Consider the following 25059-nt stretch of genomic DNA (forward strand, 5'->3'; position numbering starts at 1 on the left):
TCTTATATGCCGGGTCGTATTTCTTATACAGTGAGTATATCCCAAACTCTATATTTTAACTGGAAAAGCTGGGGATCATCTTATACGCCCAGTCGTCTTATACGCCAGAATATACGGTAATCATAGGATTGTAGTGTTGGAGGGGACCCTGTGGGTCATCTAGTCCAACCCCCTGGTGAAAAGAAATTTCACTGTGGCGACCAGAACCTACGGTAGGTTTAAGGCACCGTTGGGCGCTTTCTTGTATATCTGAATTTCTAACACTGTTTATTTTCCCCACCCAAATACAATTGCAATCGTGTATGTAAAGCGAGCATAAGTTGCAGACTCACTGTATTTGTAAAGCGCTTTGGTGTATAAATATTTTGAATGAATGAATGAATAAATGAATAAATAAATAAACAAGGCCTTCTTTTGAAAGCGTTTAAAATACTGTGCGTTTTAAGCGGAGCTGACTAAACCAGAAACTAACTATCTTGAGAAGAGAAGGGAAGCGGCTGCAGGAGCCCCTCAATTTTGGGCTCAATTTTTCCTAACAGGCTTCCACCACCACGATATGCGCACTTGTCAAACTACAATGGTAGATGTCAGTTCTACAACTGGATTTTTAAGGAACAGGTGAATTCTTTAATGCTCCGCTCCTCCACGTGTTGGAGCTATGAGCTGTTTTATTATGCTTGCATTTTATTCTATTGTATTTTCAAAATATTTCTATTGATGTAAAGTGCTCTGGTGCGTACGAGTGAAGGTGGGTACACAAAATGCTTAAAACGCATAAATGATAGCAGTGCGCTACAGAATCTGTTCCTGCAGCACCTCGCTCTTACCCATTTAGTCTGGAGTTTTAGATAATCCGCATTTCAAAAGAGAAACAAGAGCAGCAAGGGGAAACAAAGCAAAACCGCAAAATCACACACAGGCCGCAGATACCTGCTCAGTATATTTAGCTGGCATTCCCTGCAGGCCCACAATTATGCCCCCCTCCCTAGTCAGGAGCAATTTACTTGGCTTGTTTCTTTGGTGGTGGGGTGTAGTGGGGGGGGATGGAATAGAAGAATCAACCTTTTTAGAAAAATATTCTGCAATGAAAAGGATTCATGCATGATTCTGGCCTTTTTAGTGTCGTCTGTCTTATTATTATTATTTTAAAAAGAAAAAGCTCAGACAGAAAAACAAACAGCAGCAGCAGCAAGTAATTGAACAGTGAGCCACAACACACTGCAAATACTCAGAGGAGTAACTGAGACGTGTTCCTGACTACAGGAAGTTCAGTGAAATCACTGGAGGAAAGCGGGGATGAGTTGCACACAAGGCGGGCAGGTGTTGTTGTTGTGTTCTTGTTCGAAAGTGGGAGGGGGGACTAAAAAGCAGGATCGGACAAAAGGACAAAGAAAATTAAGCTCTCACAAAGGTGGGGGTGGGCAGGGGAGAGGAGAGGAGGACAGAGAGCTTTCAGAACAAGATGTGGACATCGCTATACTGTATGCTAAATGAACCAAACAGAGCAAAGCCTGGAGAGATTCTGCAAGTTGCAGGCAGGGCCGGTGCTAGAGTTTTTTGCGCCCTAGGCAGATCACCAGGGGGTGAGAGGGAAAGAGAGAGAGGGAGAGAGGGAGGGAGAGAGAGAGAGAGAGAGAGAAGGGAGAGAGAAAGGGGGGGAGGAAGCCTGCTCTTGTGAGAGGTGATGGCGAGAGGCAAGGGAGGGCTCCGTCTGGGCCGCTTTCCCTTCCCCCGCCCCACAGTGAGCCGGGGAGAAGGGAGACGTGGCCGCCCGCCCCTGCGAGAGGTGGCGACAGGATCAGCGCCCCGAAAGCGCTCCTTTCGGGGCACTCATCCCGCCGCTGCCTCTCGCAAGAGCAGGCTTCCTTCCCACCCACCTAGCAGGCTGGCAAGCGCCCCCTCCATTTTGGCGCCCTAGGCAACTGCCTAGTTCGCCTAAATGGACGCGCCGGCTCTGGTTGCAGGTGACCATAAGCTTTACTGCATACACTCTCACACACACAGAGTGGTTTATTTGAAACACATAGAAAAATTAAGCAGGCAAGAACAAACTGTTTTAGATAGCAGCTGAGGAGGCAATTTTCATCAGGATCACAACTTGTCAAAAAAAAAAAAACCCACACCAAAATTTTTGCATGCCTATGGTAGCAGACATGGCCAAGTCTCTTGGGGACATTTTCCGAGCCACAGTTATCTGCAGTAGCAGTTGATATCTGGCTTTTTTTTTTAACCTACCACCCTGATAGTCATACGGTTGTACCTTGGTTGTCATACAGAATCCATTCCGGAAGTCCATTTGACTTCCAATACGTTCAACAACCAAGGTGCGGCTTCTGATTGGCTGCAGGAGCTTCCTGCAGCCAATCGGAAGCCGCAGAAGCCCCGTCGGACATTCGGCTTCCAAAAAAACGTTCACAAACCAGAACACTCACTTCCGGGTTTGCGGCATTCAGGAGCCAAAATGTTCGAATCGCAAGCCAATCGAGATCCAAGGTACGACCGAACTGCTGAATATCTCGAAGGAAGTAATTAACATAAACTTTTCTTAATAACTTAGTATTACGTGAGGGTTCCGTGCCTACCTCTGATGAGAACCCACATGAACCCTGGGCAAACCCTAAAACTGTTCACATAAACCACATCTCTCTCCTCACTCCTCCAAACCCATATGTCAATGCTACTTTTGCAAAGCCCCAACTGACCCACAAACTCTTCTCATTTTAGCCTCTCATTAATTCATTGTGCATATAACCATACCACAAAACAAGTTCCCCGACTGCATAAACAAGTCTACTATGCCAATCTTATTCAACGCTATGGTCACTTGTACATTTCTAATACAGTTAAGCTTGAAAGCTAGGCATGGCTTTCCAAAAAATCCCCTACATATCACAATTTAAAGAAAAAAAAGCTGCCTGTTTTCAATGAGTTCAAGGGAGCAATGAGGGGGTCCATGGCTTAGCTTCCAGTTTAGGAAGAAAGATGCAATATTTGCTTTGCCTGTAACCTGTTAGCTAATACAGTGGGACCTTGGTTCTCAAACTGAATCCGTTCCGGAAGTCCATTCCAAAACCAAAGCGTTCCAAAACCAAGGCATGCCTTCCCATGGAAAGTAATGCAAATCAGATTAATCCGTTCCAGACTTTTAAAAACAACCCACCAAAAAACACCAATTTAACATGAATTTTACTTTCTAAGAAGATTATTGACCCATAAAATGAAAGCAATAATCAATGTACTGTACTATAAAATAAACAAGACAGTATTGTAAATGATGAAAATTAAAATTATTATTTCTTTCTTACTTGCTCGGATGATAGTCATTGTTTGGAGGGGGGACTTTCATCCATTTCCACAGTCACACAATCTATCAATCAGCTGAACTGCGTTCCACACAGTCACAAAAAAAAAAATTAACTGAAAAAGCATCAAAAACAAAAATTCAAAATAAATAGCAAAACCAAAAGCGCCAAATACAGTGGTACCTTGGTTCTCGAACTTAATCCATTCCGGAAGTCCGTTTGACTTCCAAAATGTTCGAAAACCAAGGCACGGCTTCTGATTGGTGCAGAAAACAATAGCCGACAGCCGCATCGGACATTCGGCTTCTGAAAAACGTTTGAAAACCAGAACACTTACTTCCGGGTTTTCATTGTTTGGGAACCAAGGCATTTGAGAACCAAGTTACCACTGTACTAACTTCCACTTTGCGTACAGAGGCGGCATTCAGGCAGCATTTTTCCACATTTCCTTAGTTATTCATTTTCAAGTTTTATGTGATCTTTCACACAACATAAAAGCCGCTTCTGGAAATCTAGTAGAAGTTTAGTGCTCATTTCTGGGTTAATTGTTTCCCGGGGGGGGGCAATTTGCAACCCCGTTAACTTGGAGATTTGTGTTGTAATTTTCCTGCGGTTTTCACAATAGCGCCACGACTGCTGACATTACAAAATCTGGATCGGTCTCCCAGTATGCAATTGCTTCCCACCATCTGAGATTTAAAATGTTAGTGCAACGTGGTGGTGGTGTGTCAATCAAAAAGCCACCGTTCCGTAACACAACACAACAAGAGGCAGAAGCATTATAACCAGGAAAACTTATGCAATAAGCCCCATGTCTGAATGTAGCCAGAAACAAGCTGCAGGTCAAAGATATAGGTGCTTTTGAACTATGTTTGCATCTGTTCTGAAACATCATGGTATTTATATTGCCGGTTCGATGTTCCAATCTACAAACCAAAACGAGCCATTCAGCCCTGGCATTAACTGTAGGTACGGGAAATAGTGGGAACAGAGTAAGAACAGAACTAAACTTGCTGGGTGCAATTTTACACAGCAGAAGTACTAAAAGTTATTTCAGAAGTTAAGGGACCTGCTAACAAAACACACCTACAACAATCCCAACGAGCATAATTCATTGAGTTCTTGCTATATATATATATATATATATATATATATGGTCCATGTTTGTTAAAGGCCACTTTTCTCCGAAACCGCTTGCCCGATCGCGTTCAAATTTGGCCACAACGTCACATTTAGGGAAGCTTTTAATGTTTGACAGGTTATTGTATTTTAATATTTTGTTGGAAGCCTCCCAGAGTGGCTGGGGAAACCCAGCCAGATGGGCGGGGTATAAATAATAAATTATTTTTATTATTACTATGCCATGAAGTTCTCTAACCGTGCCTTCTCCCCCTGACATGTGTTTTTGCTTCTACATGAGGGACTCCTCATGCAATTTCCTCCACCGTGCAATCTGCTGGTTTTTTTAGACTGAGATTTAGAAGTAAAGAAATATTTTGCAGCTGGCATTAACAGATCCACTTATTTGAGAATAATAATAAAAAATGACATACTTCAAACCAAGCATAAATATTTTCAAAAAGTAATTTGTTTTTTACTAGTTTAGAACAAACCATCACACTGAATCACTACAAAGCACTGGGAAGCTATTAAAATGATGAAGACTCCAATACTAGTAATAGGCATTAATCAGGCAGTCTATTGAAAGGAAGGGTTGTTTTCTGGCTAAACCTCGCTAAAGCACCACAAGAAGATGAATCTTTAGTACACTAAGCATCCCTCAAAGGACGTCCTGACAGCAGAGCATAGGGGGAAGGAAGTTCAGCCTTCAGAAGCTTCTCCTCATTTTAATTACAGCAACCACTTTTCGAATCTATATCTGGAATTGAGAATTAAATATTTACATAAAGCAGATCTTGAGAGAGGGGAGAAATGAGAAAAACACAAATGGTGCACCAATTGTACAGAAATAAAGCAGCATTTCTGACATCTGAAAATGGGCTGCGAATATATTGGGGCACAAATCCCAGAGAAGTGGGTTTACTGTGGGATGATCCACCCCCGCCACCTAATGGATCCAATTGCCTTCCAGAGAGTGGTAGGGGATGTTTTATCCTATGCTGATGGCCTTTCAGCTGATTCCCTGGTGGCCCGCTGGAATGTGGAGTTAACTGGGGCTATTGACTAGGAGAAGGGGACGACAGAGGACGAGATGGTTGGACAGTGTTCTCGAAGCTACGAACATGAGTTTGACCAAACTGCGGGAGGCAGTGCAAGACAGGAGTGCCTGGCGTGCTATGGTCTATGGGGTCACGAAGAGTCGGACACGACTAAACGACTAAACAACAACAATTGACTGTCTGGCTCTGAAGCACCTTCTCCAATTGCATGGAGCCTGGACAGCCCCGTGGTTTATCGCTGATGGCGATAAAACAATGGTTGAGACAGCTAGAATACCAGTGACGGAAATCTCATTCTGAATCAGACCAGTCACGGGCTAGAGCTCAACGTCGAGCCTACCAAGTGGCAATGGCGACGGCGAAGAGGACCTTCTTCACCGCCTCTATTGCATCTGCAGAAAATAGCAGCGGGAGACTCTTTCAGGTGGTTTGCAATCTATCAGAACTACCTTCGTCACGGGGGCCTGGTGTATGTGGATGATACCCAGCTCTACCTCTCTTTCAAATCAGAACCAGCGAAGGCAGTGAAGGTCCTGTGTGAGTGCCTGGAGGCGGTTGGAGGATGGATGGCGGCTAGCAGACTGAGGTTGAATCCTGGCAATACAGAAGTACTGTTTGGGGGGACAGGGGGTGGGCAGGTGTGTGGGATTCCCTGGTCCTGAATGGGGTAACTGTGCCCCTGAAGGACCAGGTGTGCAGCCTGAGAGTCATTTTGGATTCACAGCTGTCCATGGAGGCGCAGGTCAATTCTGTGTCCAGGGCGGCTGTCTACCAGCTCCTCTGCCTGGTTCCCTGCAACCTCACCTAGCGCAATGAGGGAACCACCATAAAGCTCAAGTGACCTCTGGAAAGAGGTCAACAGTCTGGCCAGCTTGTTGTTGTTTTTTTAAATCTTTTTTAAAAAGAAAAGGAAAAAGTCCTCCATTATTTTAGTCAATCGTTGTTTACTGGCCATTTCTTTTTTTCCAAGCTGGTAGCAGGCTAAGAGTCCAATATGACCCTTTAACGGGGAGGTTGGACAGCAACTCTCCTGGTCAGGGATGATGGAAGTTGGAGTCCAACCGCAAGTGGAGGCCACCATATTGGATATGGCAACCTCCAATAAGAGAAGGAGATAAGAATCCTGGCAGACAAGATTTTGGAGTGCAAAACCCCTGCAGGTTTGACAATGACTACACACACATCCATCTGAAGGGAGAGGTCAGAACAACAAAAGGTATAGTGAATTTGAAGGCATAACATGCTGGGTTAAAAGCAGCAAGGTTCAGTGTCCCATTTATTGTGGATCAAAAACAGTCATAGTAAGTCCTGTTCCAGAGCATATTATCCAGACTGGGCGCCCATTGATGTTTTTGCTCCAAAAATAAAAGAGGCCACGTTAGACATACTTGTTTAAACATGTGAGTAATGTCACCAAGATCTGGGAGATTCTGAGCAGAGTTATCTGGAAGCCGAGTTGCAGCCTTGAGCATAGGGGTGCCCAAACTGCTCTGGAGAACCTTGCATGAAGGAGAAATATTATTAGCACATCACACGGCACAAGAGAAACTTACCCCATTCTTTGGGTAGGCTATCCATCCAAGATCCCCCATTACTGATCGAGAGTCCAATAAATTCACTGAAAAACAAAAAAATTAAAAAAGAATGTGAACTGGGGGTGTTGCAGGGGGGGGGAGGTAAATAATCATGGTTGCCACAGGAAACAAGCGACCATTTACTCTCTTTTTTATTCTCTTCTAATGCAAAAAAGGACAACTGCTCACAGCACACACTCACAACCTCCATTAAAGCCAAGCACAGTTGGGGCTCTGAAGCACCTCTAGGGAATCTCTAGTCTAGCAGATACCTTTACCCAAAAGCCAAGCATCCTGCTCTTAGCATTGTGGACCATATTTTCCTGAGCACGACCCAGCAGGGAAAGGGGAGAGAGAGGATTCTATACTGCAAGGACAGTAAGCTCAAACCTTGCATACATTTAACTTGTGTGCATTCAGCTTTACGCACTTGGCATAAAAATCAATTAAAAAGGGATGGAAAGGGGACAGGCAGCTGGGGGGGAAAGACTGGCAATCCCACCCGCCATTGCACCCAATGTGTTTTGACTATACAGTGGTACCTTGGTTCTCAAACTTAATCCGTTCCATATGTCCGTTCCAAAAACAAAGCGTTCCAAAACCAAGGAGTGCTTTCCCATAGAAAGTAATGAAAAATGGATTCCAGACTTTTAAAAAACAACCCCTAAAACAGCAATCTAACATGAATTTTACTATCTAACGAGACCATTGATCCATAAAATGAAAGCATTAAACAATGTATAGTACAGTGGAACCTCGGTTTATGAACACCTCGGTTTATGAATTTTCAGTTTATGAACACCGCAGACCCATCTGGAACGGATTAATTCACTTTCCATTACTTTTAATGGGAAAGTTCGCTTCAGTTTATGAACGCTTCAGTTTATGAAACAATTACACCCATGTTTCAGTTTATGAACGCTTCAGTTTAAGTACTTCGTGGACCCGTCTGGAACGGATTAATCCACTTTCCATTACTTTCAATGGAAAAGTTCGCTTCAGTTTATGAACGGTTACTCCGCGGACCGTCTGGAACGGATTAATCCACTTTCCATTACTTTCAATGGGAAAGTTCGCTTCAGTTTATGAACGCTTCAGTTTATGAGCAGACTTCCGGAACCAATTGTGTTCATAAACCGAGGTACCACTGTACTGCAGTCACACAAACAATCAATCATAAACTGAAGCGAACTTTCCCATTGAAAGTAATGGAAAGTGAATTAATCCGTTCCAGATGGGTCCACGGCGTTCGTAAGCCGAAAATTCGTAAACCGGGGTGTTCATAAACCGAGGTTCCACTGTATGCTGCTTGCACTGTACAGTTTACACCCTACAGTCAATTCACATGTGGAAAGGTTAGGGCCATAGCTCAGTGGCAGAGCATTTAAGGACCTTAATGTTGGAGCTAGAGCAAATTGGCTGCAACATTATTACAGCTGACAAGATTGATACATCCCTAAAAAGGCACTGTAGGAGTCTTGTGCTCCCTTCCCTGTGGGATAAGAGCCTCTCCAGGAGAGGGAGAGAAGAACAGGATCTTTACAGGATCAGAACAACAACAAAAAAGTAGGTCACGGAACTAAGCGGAAGACAACTCTAGAAAGCAGGTGCAAAAGGAGTGAGAAACGGAAACAGCAAGGCCTGTGGAGTGAAAGCGAGACCAGGTAGCAACAGAGTCAGGAGCGGAGCTGCAGGAAGCTGATGTTTTGTTGCCAAGGTTGCCAGGCTCAGACCCCAGGAGAGGGCAGAGTCTGGGAACTGGAATGGAGCCTGGTGAGGTGGAGGCAGAGCCCAGTACTTCTCAGCAGGGTCAGAAGATGTCACCTAGCACGTCCAAGACAGCAAAGCCGGACTCTCCAGCTGGCTGAAAAGGTCAAGCTTAATGAAACCTAGTGGGAGCAAACAGCAAAAGCTCTCAAGTCTAGCAGAAGACAGAGCCCTGCCTTTGTTCTTCAGTCCCCTTCCCTAGAGTTTACACTTTTCCCTGGAAAGGAAGCTGGCCAACCACAATCTAACATATAAACAAATCTTTGGATCGGACCCTAAAATCTGGTAGCAGTTCCAGGTTTTTTTTTTGCAGAAACAAAAGTCTGCCATACAGAAGTAGATATGGCATTTGACAAGAAAAACTGGTGACCAGTCCCAGGGGAGACAAAGCCCTAGTAAAATAGAGGCAGCCACTGTGATGTGAGTTGCAGTGGAGATCTGGAGAACATCACCATCTTTGTCCAACAGCCATGTTGGCTGGGGCTGATGGCGGCTGGAGTTCAACAACATCTGCAGGGCACAAAGTTGGCTACCTTGTTGTGTACCTTCACATAATTTGAGCCCCAGGTAGCCTTTGGCTTCTAACAGTGAATCCGTGACTTTGGGAATGGTGTTCCAGAACTGCTATGGGGAAGGCCAAAGGAAACAGTCTTACTCCTGAGACGAATCTGTTGACAAACTGATCTCAGGCTTCGTCTGTTGCACTGTACAATCCAAGAGAGAGCAGAGATTTATAAGAGCACTTTGGGCGGCAGGTAGGGAACACCCATCATGTATTTTAGGATTTCAGGAGCCTGTGAAGCAGCAATCCTCAACAGACTGCACCTTCCGCTCTAGGTAGAATTGCACTCCGTTTTGTCTGCCTGAGCTGACATCCACAGCTTCTGCCCTGCCAAGCTCTACAGCCAATTAACAGACAGTTTTGCATTAAATAGTAATAAACTATTCCCAAGCTTACGACATTTTTCTTGCATTACCTAAAATCCGTAGTCCAAACAGAGAGGGCATAATTAAAAAATGAATCTGCACACACTAAAGCAAGCTGAGGAAAATTATAGCAGCTTCCATTTTGGGCTTATAGTTAACAGTCTGTTGAGCCTTAAAAAAACACACACACACACACACACACACACACACACACACACACATCCCTGCTAAACTAACACAAAGCCTAATTTTGTAAGAGGGTGAAGGCGTTATTTGGATGGCAACAAATTCATTTCCAATTCATCTAAGAGGCTTTTGTTTTTCATAATTTCCTATTAATTTTTGCAGATATTGTTTGAAACTACACCAACCCCATCTTTACTTTACTGATAATTCTGTTACTAAAGTTACATAAGAACTGCTTTAATCCAAGGCAGGCTATTGTTCCATCTCAGCTCAGTGATGTCTACTGTGATTGACAACGGTTCTTCTCCAGGGTTAGACAGCTGCCTATATCGTTCGTTCCTGTAGATGCCTAGGCCGGAAGCTGAGAACTGCCACATGCGAAGCATATGCTCTATCAACAAGCTATGGCCCTTCTTCGCACTAAAAAACCAAATCAGATCCAGTTATTGTGGAGTTATGAAGCATGCCCAATCTGGACCCTTCTGCTGTAAACAAAGTGAAATTGCCCGTGGTGTAATCAGAATTAGAAACCGTTCTTCTCAGGGAGACTTCCCACTAAGAGGCAATCTGCAAGCAAGTCACTATACTACACTACTCTAAGAAATTCAGTAGGTTCATTTGAGGTTCTGTTTAAAAATAAAATAAAATTCAGCAAATGGCAATGAGACAACTATGCCGCATGTTGTTCAGGTCGGCCCATTTCTCCATCTGGCACCAGGGCAGCAAGAAGCCAATATCTTTATCAGGAAGCACCTAAAACATCACGCTAACATCACATGAGGGCACAAATACACTCCCCAGACCTTTGTAAGTCAGTGAGCATCTTTTGGGGGGAAATGAGCCATGCCCTCTTCTGAATTAAGCTGCTTCTCACATAGCTGAATAATCTTCCATACAGAGCCGGCCCTTTCGTGATGCAATTGCCGCAGAAGTGTGGGAGGAAAGAGAAAATTAGCACCCCTGGGCTCCCGGGTTCTTCTCAGGGCCGTCTTAAGCATACCTGGCGCCATGGTGCGACGGATCCCTCCGGCGCCCCGCCCCCACCCCGTTTCCCAACGCAGCGCCCCCCTGGCGGCCCTGCGCCACCCAGCCTGGCCATAGGGTCGGCCCTGTTTCTTCTCATTCAAAAAAGGGTAAAGGACCCCTGGACAGTTAAGTCCAATCAATGGTGACTATGAGGTACGGCACTCATTTTGCTTTCAGGCCAAGGGAGCCGGCGTTGTTCCACAGACAGCTTTCTGGGTCATGTGGCCAGCAGGACTAAACCGCTTGTGGTGCAACAGGGCACTGTGATGAGTGCCAGTGCACACGGAAATGCCGTTTACCTTCCTGCCGGAGTGGTACCTATTTATCTACTGGCACTGGCATGCTTTCGAACTGCTAGGTTGGCAGAAGCTGGGACCGAGCAATGGGAGCTCACTCCATCGCAAGGATCCGAACAGCCGACCTTCTGATCGACAAGGCCAAGAGGCTCAGTGGTTTAGACCACAGCGCCACTCGCGTCCCTACTTCTCGTAAGCTGCTGCCCGCCCACCAGGTGAGACTCCTAACCAGTGTGGGACTCTTTAGAGCAATCCCCCCCCCAAAAAAAAATATTGAGTCCTTCCTGAGAGGAAGACATTGTGGCTGAAGTGGACCAGGAAAGTGCCTTCACGGATAGAATTTCCTTTTAAAAAATATTTTGAAGTCTATAGTTAGATATTTATAGTTAGAGATTTATTTATTTTTAAAGACACTGTGTGACGTGCCATACACCAGGCATAGGCAAATTCCGCCTTCCAGATGTTTTGAGACTACAATTCCCATCATCCCTGACCACTGGTCCTGTTAGCTAGGGATGATGGGAGTTGTAGTCCCAAAACACCTGGAGGGCCAAGTTTGCCTATGCCTGCCATACACTCTCCTGCCTAGAAAGCCTTGCTCTGAAGAGTTAGAGAGCAGAATGTACAGCAAAACAATTTTAAAATAAGAGGAGAGGAGGAGGTGTGGGGAAGGTGGTGACAGCTTATATACATAAATTCCCCTTTTACTTATCTTTGGCCCTCAAGAGATTGCTGGACTATGACTCCCTGGCAGTTCTGGCTGGTGGTGATGGGAGTTGGGGTTAAACAAGAACCAAAGGGCAATGGATACGCAATCACTGCACTAAGCAAAGAGGGCCAAGGGCCAAACTCAGCATTACAGGGTTGGGCATTTTCACCACCCTTAACAGCTGGAAAGGAAAGGCCCATTCACACTGGTTTATTGCTTCCAATTGCTACCCTTCAAGGCTGCTTGTTTGTTGTTTACTTAAAGAAAGTCCTCCACACAGTAGAGGGAGCTATAGGCAGCGGTGAAGCTCCATGCTCTGGCACCAGGGGCGGAGAGCATGCAGGGGCGTGGCTGGCGCATGCATACCTGCCAAGTTGCTGTCGGAGAAATAAGGGACCGGGCCGGAAGTAGCAGAACGGAAGTAGCGCTGCCGCCATTTTGGAACTGGGCGGAGCATGCTCAGAAGTGACTTTTGATGCTGCTTTGCCCAGTTCCAAAATGGCCGCCACGCCAGAAGTCACACTGCAGCCATTTTGGAACTGGGCAAAGCAGCATCAAAAGTCGCTTCTGAGCATGCTCCGCCCAGTTCCAAAATGGCCACCGCACCAGAATAAACCGGGGAAAAACAAAAAAAGCTGGAAAAATGGGGATATCCCGGGGAATACGGGAGACTTGGCAGCTATGGGCGCGTGTCCTGGGGGCGTGGTGTGCGTCCCAGTGGTGGTGTGGTGCACCACCTGTGTGTCCTGGGGGCATGGCGGTGCAGGGGGTGTCTAGGGGGGCGGCCGTGATGGTACTCCCCTCCCCAATGGTGCTGGGGGCGGTGCACTCCCCCCACCCCCATTCCTCCACCAGTGGCTATAGGGTCTCCCTCTCTGCCACTCTTCCAATGCTGACTCTAAGGGTGTGTTTCCATTTTTAAAATGGATCATGGGAAAGAAACTTTCATTTCTAGATGTGGCCCTTAAGAGATCTGCAGCACAAAGTGGCTAATATGTCTATTGCAGGAACCCAGAAGTGAGCAAGAACCACCAGAAGTTCTTCACGCTCAATGAGATAATTGAGAGGGCATTTCACAAGCATATGGGTGTATTTGAGCATATTCCTATAAAGACAGCATTATTATTATTTTTAAGAACAAAGGAAGGCTTGGGCAAAAAGACAACATAGTTAGAGGAAATCTCTCTGCTACAGTTACAATAATTAAGTCATTCAGGAAAGTGCATACAGTACGTTTTGCAAATTGCAATGGGTGCACGATGAGTATTGATCTACATTGTTGTATAACTAATTAAAACCTGTCCTGGAGAAGCAAGTAATGAATATAATTAGATGGAATGTTTGATAGCACAAAGTTATTTTGCATACATTAATTAAAACCTAAAAAACACCCACTAGGTTCAGTTTTGCAACATAGCTAAATGGCGTATGTTTGCAGAAAATTAGTGAACGAAACAGACAGAGCACCAAATTCATAACAAGGAAGGCTTGATTCTCTCACATTTAGCAAAAATGGACCAGTCCTCAAGATAGCATGCTAGCAATAACGGACGACTCTGGTACAACCACCTCCAAATCTGGTTTATGCAATGTGCTGATTTGCTGAGTATGAAGGAAAAGGGGTCATGAACAGGTACCTTGGAACAATCATTCTGCAACAAACAATATGAAGAGATCATTGAATATTTTTAATAAAAATAATAATAAAAGAGCATAAAACTGACTCCTGATGACTGTTGGAGCATGGGAAAAGGCTGAAAGGCAGCTTGAAAGGCAGCCTCTCATGGGAGAGCATTCCACATAGAAGAAGGAGAAAGGTTGTCTTCTGCTGCTCCAGAGAAGCAGACACGGAGCAATGGATTCAAACTACAAGAAAGAAGATTCCACCTAAACATCAGGAAGAACTTCCTGACAGTAAGAGCTGTTCGACAGTGGAATTTTCTGCCAAGGAGTGTGGTAGAGTCTCCTTCTTTGGAGGTCTTTAAGCAGAGGCTTGACAGCCATCTGTCAGGAATACTTTGATGGTGTTTCCTGCTGGATGGCCCTTGTGGTCTCTTCCAACTCTATGATTCTATGAACATCTGGAGGGCCGAGTTTGAGGAAGCCTGGAGTATAGTCTTTGTGGTGTCATCCACATGTTATTCAGCTCTCATCCGCCCCCACCCGCACGGCCAATGGTCAGGGATGCTGAGAGTTGCAGCAACATCTGCAAGGAATAATTTTGGCTGCCCCTGCAGTGAAGTGTTCAGGCAGCAAGTACCTGCTCTGGCTAGAAGCCCAAGTTGAGGGTGACAACAAAGCTCCAATGCTGTCCCAGAAGACCATCTTGCCCAGACCTCTCGGCTCTACCCTTCATCATTAGAAGTCAAAACTTTTCTCCCCTCGTAAACCCTTATTGATTTCATTGCTCCATAGCAATTACTTGTTTCCCTGCCGTTCTCCCTGTTGTGTTAAGTAATTCTGCAAAGCTGTAAATCCAAACTACTCCTGAAACCAAGAGACAGACTCAGTGATCTAGGAAATCAAAACGCAAAAGACAGGTGAAACCCCCACAAGAAATCAAAATGCCACTGTACGAAGCAAATACTTGATTAATTATTTGCATGAAAGAAAAGGAGATTTTATATCAGGGTGAATCTATATGGTGCTACAGTAAGCCAGCTATGGAAGGAAATTGGTTATAAAGAGACTTTATGCTCAACACACCATCAGAAGAAGAAAATGTGTGCAGTGGAATGAGCTCCCAAAATGAAACGAGACACAATTCTCTCTTTGAGGCAAAATACATACTCCTTCCTTAACAAGCAGCAGTAGCAGGATGTTAAAGATGCTGCTCTCTGTTTGAAAAAGTGAAAATCCTCCCAGGTCTGGGGCAAAGTCTATTTCTGCACCAAGCTGTAACCTCACTTGATACTGGTTCGGTTCCATGATGCTCAGCCAAGCTAGACATGCAGGGGAGCCTTCAAAGTCTGCACCTCTCCAGAGGTGAACTGGGACCTCCCAACTAGAGCCTGGTCCACAAAAGATGGGTGCAGGTGAGAGCCTAGATCAGTGATGGGCAACCTTTTGAGCTTGGTGTGTCAAAATTCGCCAAAAAACCGAGCATAACTCGGGTGGTGTGTCACTTTGAGAAAAAAAACCATAATTTTGCGATTTTTATAGTTTAAATAACAAAAATGTATAATTGTAATATATAACTGTATTTAATAAACCAAAAACTAATTATTTAACCAAACCAAACCAAAAAACCCTTATTTATCACAAAGTGCCCAGAGTTGTTGAGCTTTTTGGGGGAGCTGCTGACCAAAGTTTTGGAGGTTTTTTTGGGGGGGTGCAAAAGTTGCTTTGCTTTTGGGGGGGGAATACCCCAAAGCTGCTGCGCTTTTTTGGGGGGGAAAGGGAACAGAAATAAATGACAAATAATATCTTCACTGGAACTAACACGCAGCACCGACTTAGTCTGCCAAAGCACTAAAAAAACAAAAACAGCACAGAACAGGTTAAAAAATCAACCTCTGGCTAGCAGCAGCAGCAGCAACAACAACAGCAACAACAACAACAACAACAACAACAACAACAACAACAACAACAACAACAACAACAAAGGATCCGGGTTTTAACAGTGGAGACAAGCTGTAGCGGAGACAAGCTGTAGGAGGAGCGGGAGAACAAATGGGGGGGGGAATAACAACAACAGCGTGAATGGGCCGATAGGACGCGTGTCAGCAGTGAGGGCTCTGTGTGTCACGTCTGACATGCGTGTCATAGGTTCGCCATCACTGGCCTAGATTCATGTCTGGTTTGGTGTCATGGACTGGCTGGGTGCAGAGGAGTGAAGGGAGGTATACCAGCTAGGGAACCCCCAAGGGAAAAGGCTCAGGGCCAGGGGATTGGTGGTGAGATGACGATGAGTGGTCAGAGGAAGAAGAGGGAGCAAACTGGGAGGAGAAGAGGTCAAAAGAGGCAACAGGGTTGAGTGAGCAGGGAGAGTCTGTGACAGACAGAAGTCCAGAGGCAGAGGCAGAAGCGGAGGCTGGAGTGGAGAGAGGCCAAGAGGCAGGCTGAAGAAGAAGCCAGGGGGTCTCCCCTTCCTTCTGCTACAAGTTCCTCTCCCCTGGTCCCCCGGAATCTGAAGCGGTATGGAGACAGTGGAGCAAAGATGGTGTGGAGCATCAGATTGCTTGGGAAGGCACCATGGGGAGAAGGAGACTTAGAGAGCTGTGGGAAAGCGAGGACCTTCAAATCCCCACAGCTGCCTCATTGGGGCAAGATCTTCCAGGAAGAGTTGCTATGCTCTCCAGGCCTGGCCTCCTGGGCTGTTAACTTCACTGAAGCCATGTGAGTTATTGCTGACCTGCTCCAAGTACCCACCCCTGTCACTAGAGAGGCGCAAAGACTCGAAGGGCCTCATGTGTGCCTGACATCACCAGATACATGCCAGGGTCTAGAGCAGAACTGAAGGCTTGGGCTATGGACTGCCTACATTTTGAAAAGGAGGCCAAAATTTTCACCTCTTTAAGCACACACACGTGCACACAAACAATTGCTAAATTGGGAAAAATTGGACAGAGGACAAAAGGCTTCCTGAAAAGAAGGCTTGCATTTTGGCACGGCCCTATAGCTTCTGTTTTAAAGAGCCACTATCCCTTTAAGACCAGGTGAGGGAGAGCAGGCACTTATGATATGATGCTACCTGTTTATGCATGTAGGAGGCCACCAGAACAAATGCTCAAGCACATAGAACAGGAAGAGTTTTCCTGCGGTGGCAACAGACAGCAAGCTGCATTGTGCCTTTTTGCAACTTTGACCCTGCCTTACTAATCAATACCTAATTGGGTAAGGAGGGCGGCGGAGAGAGAAAAGAATTCCTCTGCATTTTGTAATGGATGCAATTCTACTAGAAAAGCATTTTACAAGAAGTTCGGGTAATCCAATACCCCGATATGCATTTTTTTAAGAATGCAATTAACAAAATATGTCATGCATATTATTAAACTAGATAAGGTGGGAGAGCAGAAAGTGACACAGAAAAAGCTCAATACAGGCATCAAAACTGCCTGAATTCTTCTGTTGCTTCAGTTAAATAAATTTGAGCTATCCCAACCCTTTCAGCGAGACCTTCAAACAAGTGTAACAAGTGAGGTCCTGCAAAAAAAAATATGCAGTGATGAGAATCCCCTGTTTCAACATAAATATTCCTCTTCAGAGCTCCAGCAAACAAGGAACAGCTTTTTAGGGTACAAAATCTGAACTGTATTTGTGCACGTGTTTTGCTTTGTTTTCCAGTCTTGAATAAAGCAATTCTTTTAACTCTGTCTGGTACCCATGGTAATAACCCATGGTAACGCAGATGATGTAACTAAAATCATCATCATCATCACCACCACCCACTATTGCTTTAATTACTTTTATTTCCATTTAATGTCATTAACACCTGCATCTTAAAATAAAACGGAAGAGAACGGATCAAAGTAAGGTTGATATTTTGATTTGCATTTTTACGAAACTTCTGGAGGTTCCCTGGGTTCATGAACATCCTAAAGGTAAAGGTAAAGGGGACCCCTGACCATTAGGTCCAGTCGTGACCGACTCTGGGGTTGTGCGCTCATCTCGCATTATTGGCCGGGGGAGCCGGCGTACAGCTTCCAGGTCATGTAGCCAGCATGACAAAGTCGCTTCTGGCGAACCAGAGCAGCACACGGAAATGCCGTTTACCTTCCCGCCAGAGCAGTACCTATTTATCTACTTGCATTTCGACATGCTTTCGAACTGCTAGGTTGGCAGGAGCTGGGACCGAGCAACGGGAGCTCATCCCGTCCCAGGGATTCGAACCGCCAACCTTCTGATCAGCAAGCCCTAGGCTCAGTGGTTTAACCACAGCGCCACCTGGGTCCCATGAACATCCTAGTATCCACTAAACTAAAGAATCAACAAAATTCTAGATTTCACAGGAAAGAATGAAAGTACATTAACAACTTAGACCAGATGAACCTTCACGTTCCCTTCCATCCCTACAATTCTATTATTCTAGGAACTTCTGATAAGGTTCGGAAATCCGAGAAGGGCTATGCATAGTTTGAGTGAGATGAGAACTCAGTGCCTCAGCCATTTCTCCATCCTTCTCTCGGGGCTCAAGCTATAGAATTAGCACCCTGGTCCAGCAACGGAGGAAGCCTCTCGGGCGCCTGGGGTGGTGCGCTCAGGAGTGGGCTGCCCATGGGGGCAGGGCGAGGGTGGGGCGAGCCGCCCATAGGGGTGCAATGCACCACGGGGCCTCCGGAGTCTGCCTGCCTCCTCCCACTCAGCCGCCCTACCCATGGAGAGACACATGGCTCGGGAGCACCGCAGGCCCCACAGTGAGTGCCGCCCGGCATTTGTCACACACCCCCTCAGTTGTGACACCCGGGGTGACCCGCACCCACTGCACTCCCTTCCTCCACCCCTGCCCTGGTCAACTAGACTAACCTTCAAGCCTAGCCTTCTTTTCTCTGTACAAAACCCATCATTCCTAGAAAAACTCCTGCTACTATAAACTTAGCTTCCAAGTCCCGGACTGCAGAATCCGGGACCGGCAGCCGTGTGACACTGGAAGTTGCGTCGACATAACTTCCTGTGTCACTTTGCCCTTCTATGGGCACCAAAAATGGCTGCCGCCGACACCAGAAGTCGCGTCTATGCACATCCGGACATGTGTAGATGCGACTTTTGAAGCCGGCAGCGGCCATTTTTGGTGCCCATAGAAGGGCAAATCGGAAAGAAAAAAAATGGCCGCTGGCAGGAGAAAATAACGGAGAAAAACGGGAGACGAAGTGATACGGGGGACCGCCGGGAAAAGGTAAGTAAAAACGGGGGTTTCCCGGGGAAAACGGGGTACATGGCAGCTATGACTATAAAACCCTGAAAACAAACAATGCAAGCCAAAATATACCAGTTCACTTAACTCAGAAGTTTTATTTCAGAAGTGCAAAGAAGGCTTTCACTTAAGTCAATTTGTACCCTGGGTGAAGTGAGCTGTTCTTGCATTTGTGGAGGCAACAGCTCAGCTCTCTCTCTCTCTTAAAAATTAGCACATGCCGTTTGTAACCAAGGTGCTCTCTTGCCTGGAACAGATTAGGGCCTTCGTGCAAAGCAAAATGAAGCTTTACAGAAGCCCTTTCCCCCAAGAGACGATGCCTTGGTATAAGTCACAATTACAGCACATGGAAAATGCAGAAAGTTCCATCCATGCAATGGAAACAATTGTTCACTTTCCTAAAGCTCACCGTTTCCTTCCTCTTTCTCTTGAGGAATCGTGTCACCTGGGGAAACAAAGGCGTGCACTTCTTTGAAGAGGTCTTACACTGATTCTGGCACTAATGATGAATGAGCCTCTTACATACAGGAAGCAATCATTTTGCATGGGGGTTCCATTTCAGGCCCCTGCATGCGTCAGCGTATAAGCACGCCCAGCCCCATTCTGCCCCTGTTCTGCCTTCTCCCAGGTCCAAAAGGACCCATTTGTCAGCAATCAACATACATGGTTGCCACCTGCATGTACCTTAGGTATGTATACAAACCCAGCGAGAGGCGTGAGCTTGCTTTTGCTGGGCAATCTCATTTATTTTAGGTCTAATTTGAGACAAACTCTCCTCATCCGAACAGGGAAGCCTTTCTCTTTTCTGATCTTTCATTTAAAACATTGTTTAGATACCATGCTACACTATACTAAAATGTTTAAATGTTTTCTTTGTCCTTGAATCTTCCCACAATGCTCGCCATCCTCTCCTGCCACACCCTTTGAGGACCACCAAACAAAACTAACGCAAACACTAATGTTAAAAAGGCAAAACAAAAATTAAAAAAAATTCCTTCCAGTAGCACCTTAGAGACCAACTAAGTTTGTCTTCAGATACACGGAAACCTCTCCTACAGTTCTCTGTAGACAATGACAGTTCTCTTTCTCAAGCTCTGGGAGGAAGACCTTTCATTGCCTACAGACAGCCACCCAATCTTAAACAACAACTCACCCACAATAATACAACCACCAGACTTAACATGGACACTGGTACCAGAGCCTGCAATAAACCCAGATGCCAACTTTGCTGCCACATACACCCGGACAACACCATTACTGGCCCCAACAACATCCAACATACCATCTCAGGACTATTTAATTGCTCATATTCTAACATTGTGTATGCTATCAAATGCCAACAGTGCCCTTCAGCTCTCTATATTGGACAAACAGGCCAAACCCTACACCAAAGGATAAATGAACATAAATCTGACATCAGGAATCACAAGACAGAGAAACCAGTAGGAGAACACTTCAATCTCCCAGGACATTCCATACAAGATCTCAAAGTAGCTGTCTTATTACAGAAAAATTTCAGAAACAGACTGGAAAGAGAAGTTGCTGAATTGCAACATTACCAAGCTTAAAACCATGGAGACCTGGTCTGAATAAAGACATTGGATTCTTATCTCATTATACATGATAAAGCTTTCTTTAGCCATCTCACCCCTTGCTTTTTCCTGCAAGACCAATTGCAGTCGTTAACAGTCGTCCACAGATTTACCACTCCTATCAGCCAATCACCCATTCCCACCACCCTTCTGAGTAATACCCCTCCCCACCCTCTCACTACCTGTATAAGGGTCTGGTGACTTCTGTTTCAGTGTATCTGAAGAAGTGTGCATGCACACGAAAGCTCATACCAATGACAAAGTTAGTTGGTGCTAAAGGAAGGAATTTTAAATATTTTTTTGTTTCGACTACGTCAGACCAACATGGCTACCTACCTGTTAAAAAGGCAAGCAGTTTTAAGACTGCAACACGCATTATAGAGCAAATTAAACTAAGAAAGCATTGTGAAGCACTGCAGAAGCTCAGGAAGGAGAAGGCTATCAAGGGCTATCAGAAGTGATGGCTTTATTACCTCCAGCATCAGGGGGAAAAAGATGCCTCTGAATAACATTTGATGGAGAGCAGGAGTGGGAAAGTGGTTTGGCACTCATCTGCTGCTTGTGGAATTCCCGCAGGCATTTGGCTGGCCACTGTGAGAACAGAATGATGGACTATGTAGACCATGGGTAGGCAACCTAAGGCCTGAGGGCCGGATCCGGCCCAATCGCATTCTAAATCCAGCCTGTGGAAGATCCAAGAATCAGTGTGTAGAATGTGTCCTTTTATTTAAAATGCATCTCTGGGTTATTAGTGGGCCATAGGAATTCGTTTATTAATTTTTTTTCAAAATATAGTCTGGCCCCCCCAGGTGTGGTCTGACCAAGGCAGAATAGAGTGGGACTATTACTTCCCTTGTTCTGGACACTAGACTTCTGCTGAAGCAGCCTAGAATTGCATTCACTATTTTTGCTGCTGCATCACATTGTTGACTCACGTGAAGCTTAAAACAAGGCAAGACAGTTACTGGATAAAATAGAGCATTTTATTTTCATCAGGTAAATATGAAATAGCTGCATTTGGAAAGTACTGGATAAATATTCATATTTAAGAAATGACCAAATTTGTTTTAGCATGCTTATATCCAGATTACTTGGTTTGCTAGCTATTATTTAAAATGGGGGGGGGTGTCGATTTAAAAAATAATAATTAAAAATTTAAGAAATCAAGTTTATCCAGCCTGTAAGAAATTGCATGATGTGCCAACAGAATACATTTGACCTTACTGACAGAAGGTTAAAGCAGATTTGTAGTCTACTTATAGGGACTTCACATATGGACGCACCTAATTAATTTAATGCATTGGTGTAACAACATGCATGATTGATGGAATAATGCTGTGTCTATCATGATAGCACACTCTCTGTGCAAGTCAATTATCAGCAGGAAGTCCCTAGCATGGCTACATCTCACAAACTCTATTGGCCTGCCCACCTTCCTTCTCTTTAAATCATGCCTATAAAAAGTAAAACCCACATTCTAAGAATGCGGGAACAAGCGACTTAATTTGAGCGCCTGCTCTTCTCAAATCATCAAGACAATTAGGTTCATCAGCCTTAGATTTAATTTCTCGAAATTTACACTGTGTAATTATATCTGGGAATCACTTTTATCTCTCTCACACACATACACGTAATAGTTTTAAAAAAGGATTCTGGTGTCAGCAGTTATTTCTCCTACAAGTTGCCCGATTAACATACATTTCAATCTTAGATTTTTTTAAAAAAAAAACTCTCAACTCTAAACACATTTACTGAGAAGTGAATCACAGAGTTTCATGGGGCTTACTTTCTTGTGATTGTGCTCAGATGGCAGTTTTAAAATAATAATCAACAAATGCTACATATATATAGCCAGCAGTGGAGAAAAGATGGATAAAACTGATAGGCAAAGCTACATTAAGTGCAAAAAAAATAAAATCTTAATTTTATTGTCTTCCAATCTTCTTAGCCTCCACATTGGGTATTCATTAGAGAGAAAAGCATGCAGAAAATAGAATCTTGTATTCTATTGCTCCCTCTTTTGTCAACTGGAGACTAAAAGATAGCACTAAGGAAGATCCAAACTATGTAGGGATTGTATTTACTCTGTGCATCTCCATGGTTTCCTTTTCCAGAAAAGGACAAAACAAGAACAAGTTCAATTGCAACTTTACAACCTTGACTAAAGGCCAAGCTAGATGTGGCATTAATTGCAGGAATGCAATTAAAGTGCACATTTTTGTTATGTTAATAGCAACCATGGAGAAGGCTTTAGGGCTCCAGGACCCTGGGGGTGAGGAGACAATGTTTAACTCAAGGGTTCCCAAACTAAGGCCCGGGGGCCAGATGTGGCCCAATCACCTTCTCAATCCGACCCGCGGACGGTCCGGGAATCAGCATGTTTTTACATGAGTAGAATGTGTCCTTTTATTTAAAATGCATCTCTGGGTTATTTGTGGGGCCTGCCTTGTGTTTTTACATGAGTAGAATGTGTGCTTTTATTTAAAATGCATCTCTGGGTTATTTCTGGGGCATAGGAATTCGTTCATATTTTTTTCCAAAATATAGTCTGGCCCCCCACAAGGTCTGAGGGACAGTGGACCAGCCCCCTGCTGAAAAAGTTTGCTGACCCCTGGTTTAACTCTATCTCTCCCTGACAAGTCGAAATAAATTAAAAAATTAAAGAATTGTCCAGTAGCACCTTAGAGACCAACTAAGTTTGTTCTGGGTATAAGCTTTCGTGTGCATGCACACTTCTTCAGACAAGGTCAGTTCTGAGAAAAATCACCTCTCCAAAGCTGCCATAGTTGTCATGATAAAGTATGGTAAATGCTAAACAGGAAATAGAGAAGGGAAGCTGCAAAGGAGGGGTGGGGTGCAACCAACTCATGTTGTTTCTGATCTTCTAAACCAGTGGGTCCTCTAATCTTTTTTCCCCCCTCTGGGCCACACAGAATAAAAACTTGCTCTTGCCACACCAGTTAAAAAATACATTGGAAAACAAAAAGAAACAACTCCTAGCAGTGCTTTATAATAGTAACAGCTACTTTATAATATAAGAAGAATTGGTGCTTTTGAATTATGGTGCTGGAGGAGACTCTTGAGAGTCCCATGGACTGCAAGAAGATCAAACCTATCCATTCTGAAGGAAATCAGCCCTGAGTGCTCACTGGAAGGACAGATCCTGAAGCTGAGGCTCCAGTACTTTGGCCACCTCATGAGAAGAGAAGACTCCCTGGAAAAGACCCTGATGTTGGAAAAGATGGAGGGCACTAGGAGAAGGGGACGACAGAGGTGGTTGGACAGTGTTCTTGAAGCTACCAACATGTGTTTGACCAAACTGCGGGAGGCAGTGGAAGACAGGAGTGCCTGGCGTGCTATGGTCCATGGGGTCACGAAGAGTTGGACACGACTGAACGACTAAACAGCAACAACTTTATAATATGATCATGGGACATCCAGAAAGAATAAAGCAATGCAGCTACATAAGAACATAAATCATTCCCAAAATATAATGATAAATGAGCCTCTTACATATGTACTTTAAGTATTATACAGACTCAATGAGTGGTGTGAGCTTGCTTTCCCCCAGCAATCTCATTGTTATTGGGTCTAATTTGAGACAAGCAAACTTTCCTCTCTTCATCAACACAAAGAATCCTTTCTCTTTTCTTATCTTTCATACTGTATTTGTCAGAGTTGAAATTCACAACAATTTGTTGTGGGAAACTGTAGAAGAATAGCCAAGGCTCTTGAAGAGAGGTATTGATACTGTTTCTGGTTGTGCGTCAAAACAAAAGTTATTCTGAAATTGCATTGATGTAACACTGTTTCTTTTATTGTCTCTTTGTCTTTGAATCTTCTTGCCACACCCTTTGAGAACCATTGCTCAGTCTGAACCATAAATGGAGCCACTGTGATACATCTCCCTTGAGCGCTGAGATACATCACTATGAAAACACCTGTACGTACATTTACAGCACAATTCTTCATCTGAAGTTCAAGTAACAGCTTGATCCCCACACCTGCTTTTTATTATTATTTATTTTTTGAAGAAAGGGAATGAAAACTACTTGGCATCGCAAGACGAATCTAATTCATTCCGTGAGTCGATTCGTTTTGCAAAAAAATCGTCTTGCAAATCACGGTTTCCCATAGGAATGCATTGAAATTTTATTTATTTATTTTTTTGCCCATAGGAACGCATTAATTAAATTTAAATGCATTCCTATGGGAAACCGCGATTCGCAAGACGAATTTTTCACAAAACGAATTCGTCTTGTGAGTCACCATCAGATCACAAGACGCATTCGTCTTGTGAAAAATTCGTCTTGCAGGGCATTCGTCTTGCGAGGTACCACTGTACCTGAAACAGAGCTTCTGGGAGATGGCGGTTATTATTTACTATTCATAATATTTCAGGACTGTATAGCTTTCAAGTGCAGCTTGTACATGCTATTTGGTGCACATAAAATGGCACGCTAACAGTGCAACCCTATATGTGGCTACTGAGGGGGGCAGAGAATTCACTGAGTTCCAAAGGACTTCCTCCCAAGTAAGTGAGTACAGGATTGTAGCCTACAAGTTACAATACATGCAATTAAACAAACAGTGCTGAGCTAAAACCGTAATACCCTTAGTACAGGCACCCCCAAACTCGGCCCTCCA

General features: G+C 44.5%; 1 protein-coding gene across 2 annotated transcripts in view; it reads right to left on the reverse strand.

Annotated features, from left to right (window-relative positions):
- The window catches only part of EPHA5 (EPH receptor A5), a 227078-nt gene that overhangs the window by 196202 nt on the left and 5817 nt on the right, over positions 1-25059 (reverse strand). For both annotated transcript variants that reach the window (XM_060282232.2, XM_035135822.3), the window contains exon 2: positions 7036-7100. In XM_060282232.2, coding sequence (XP_060138215.2) covers positions 7036-7100 — 65 coding nt within the window. The remainder of the gene's footprint in view (positions 1-7035; positions 7101-25059) is intronic.

The sequence above is a fragment of the Zootoca vivipara genome, chromosome 12 (genome assembly GCF_965207765.1).
Source record: "Zootoca vivipara chromosome 12, rZooViv2.hap1.1, whole genome shotgun sequence".
Classification (NCBI taxonomy): domain Eukaryota; kingdom Metazoa; phylum Chordata; class Lepidosauria; order Squamata; family Lacertidae; genus Zootoca; species Zootoca vivipara.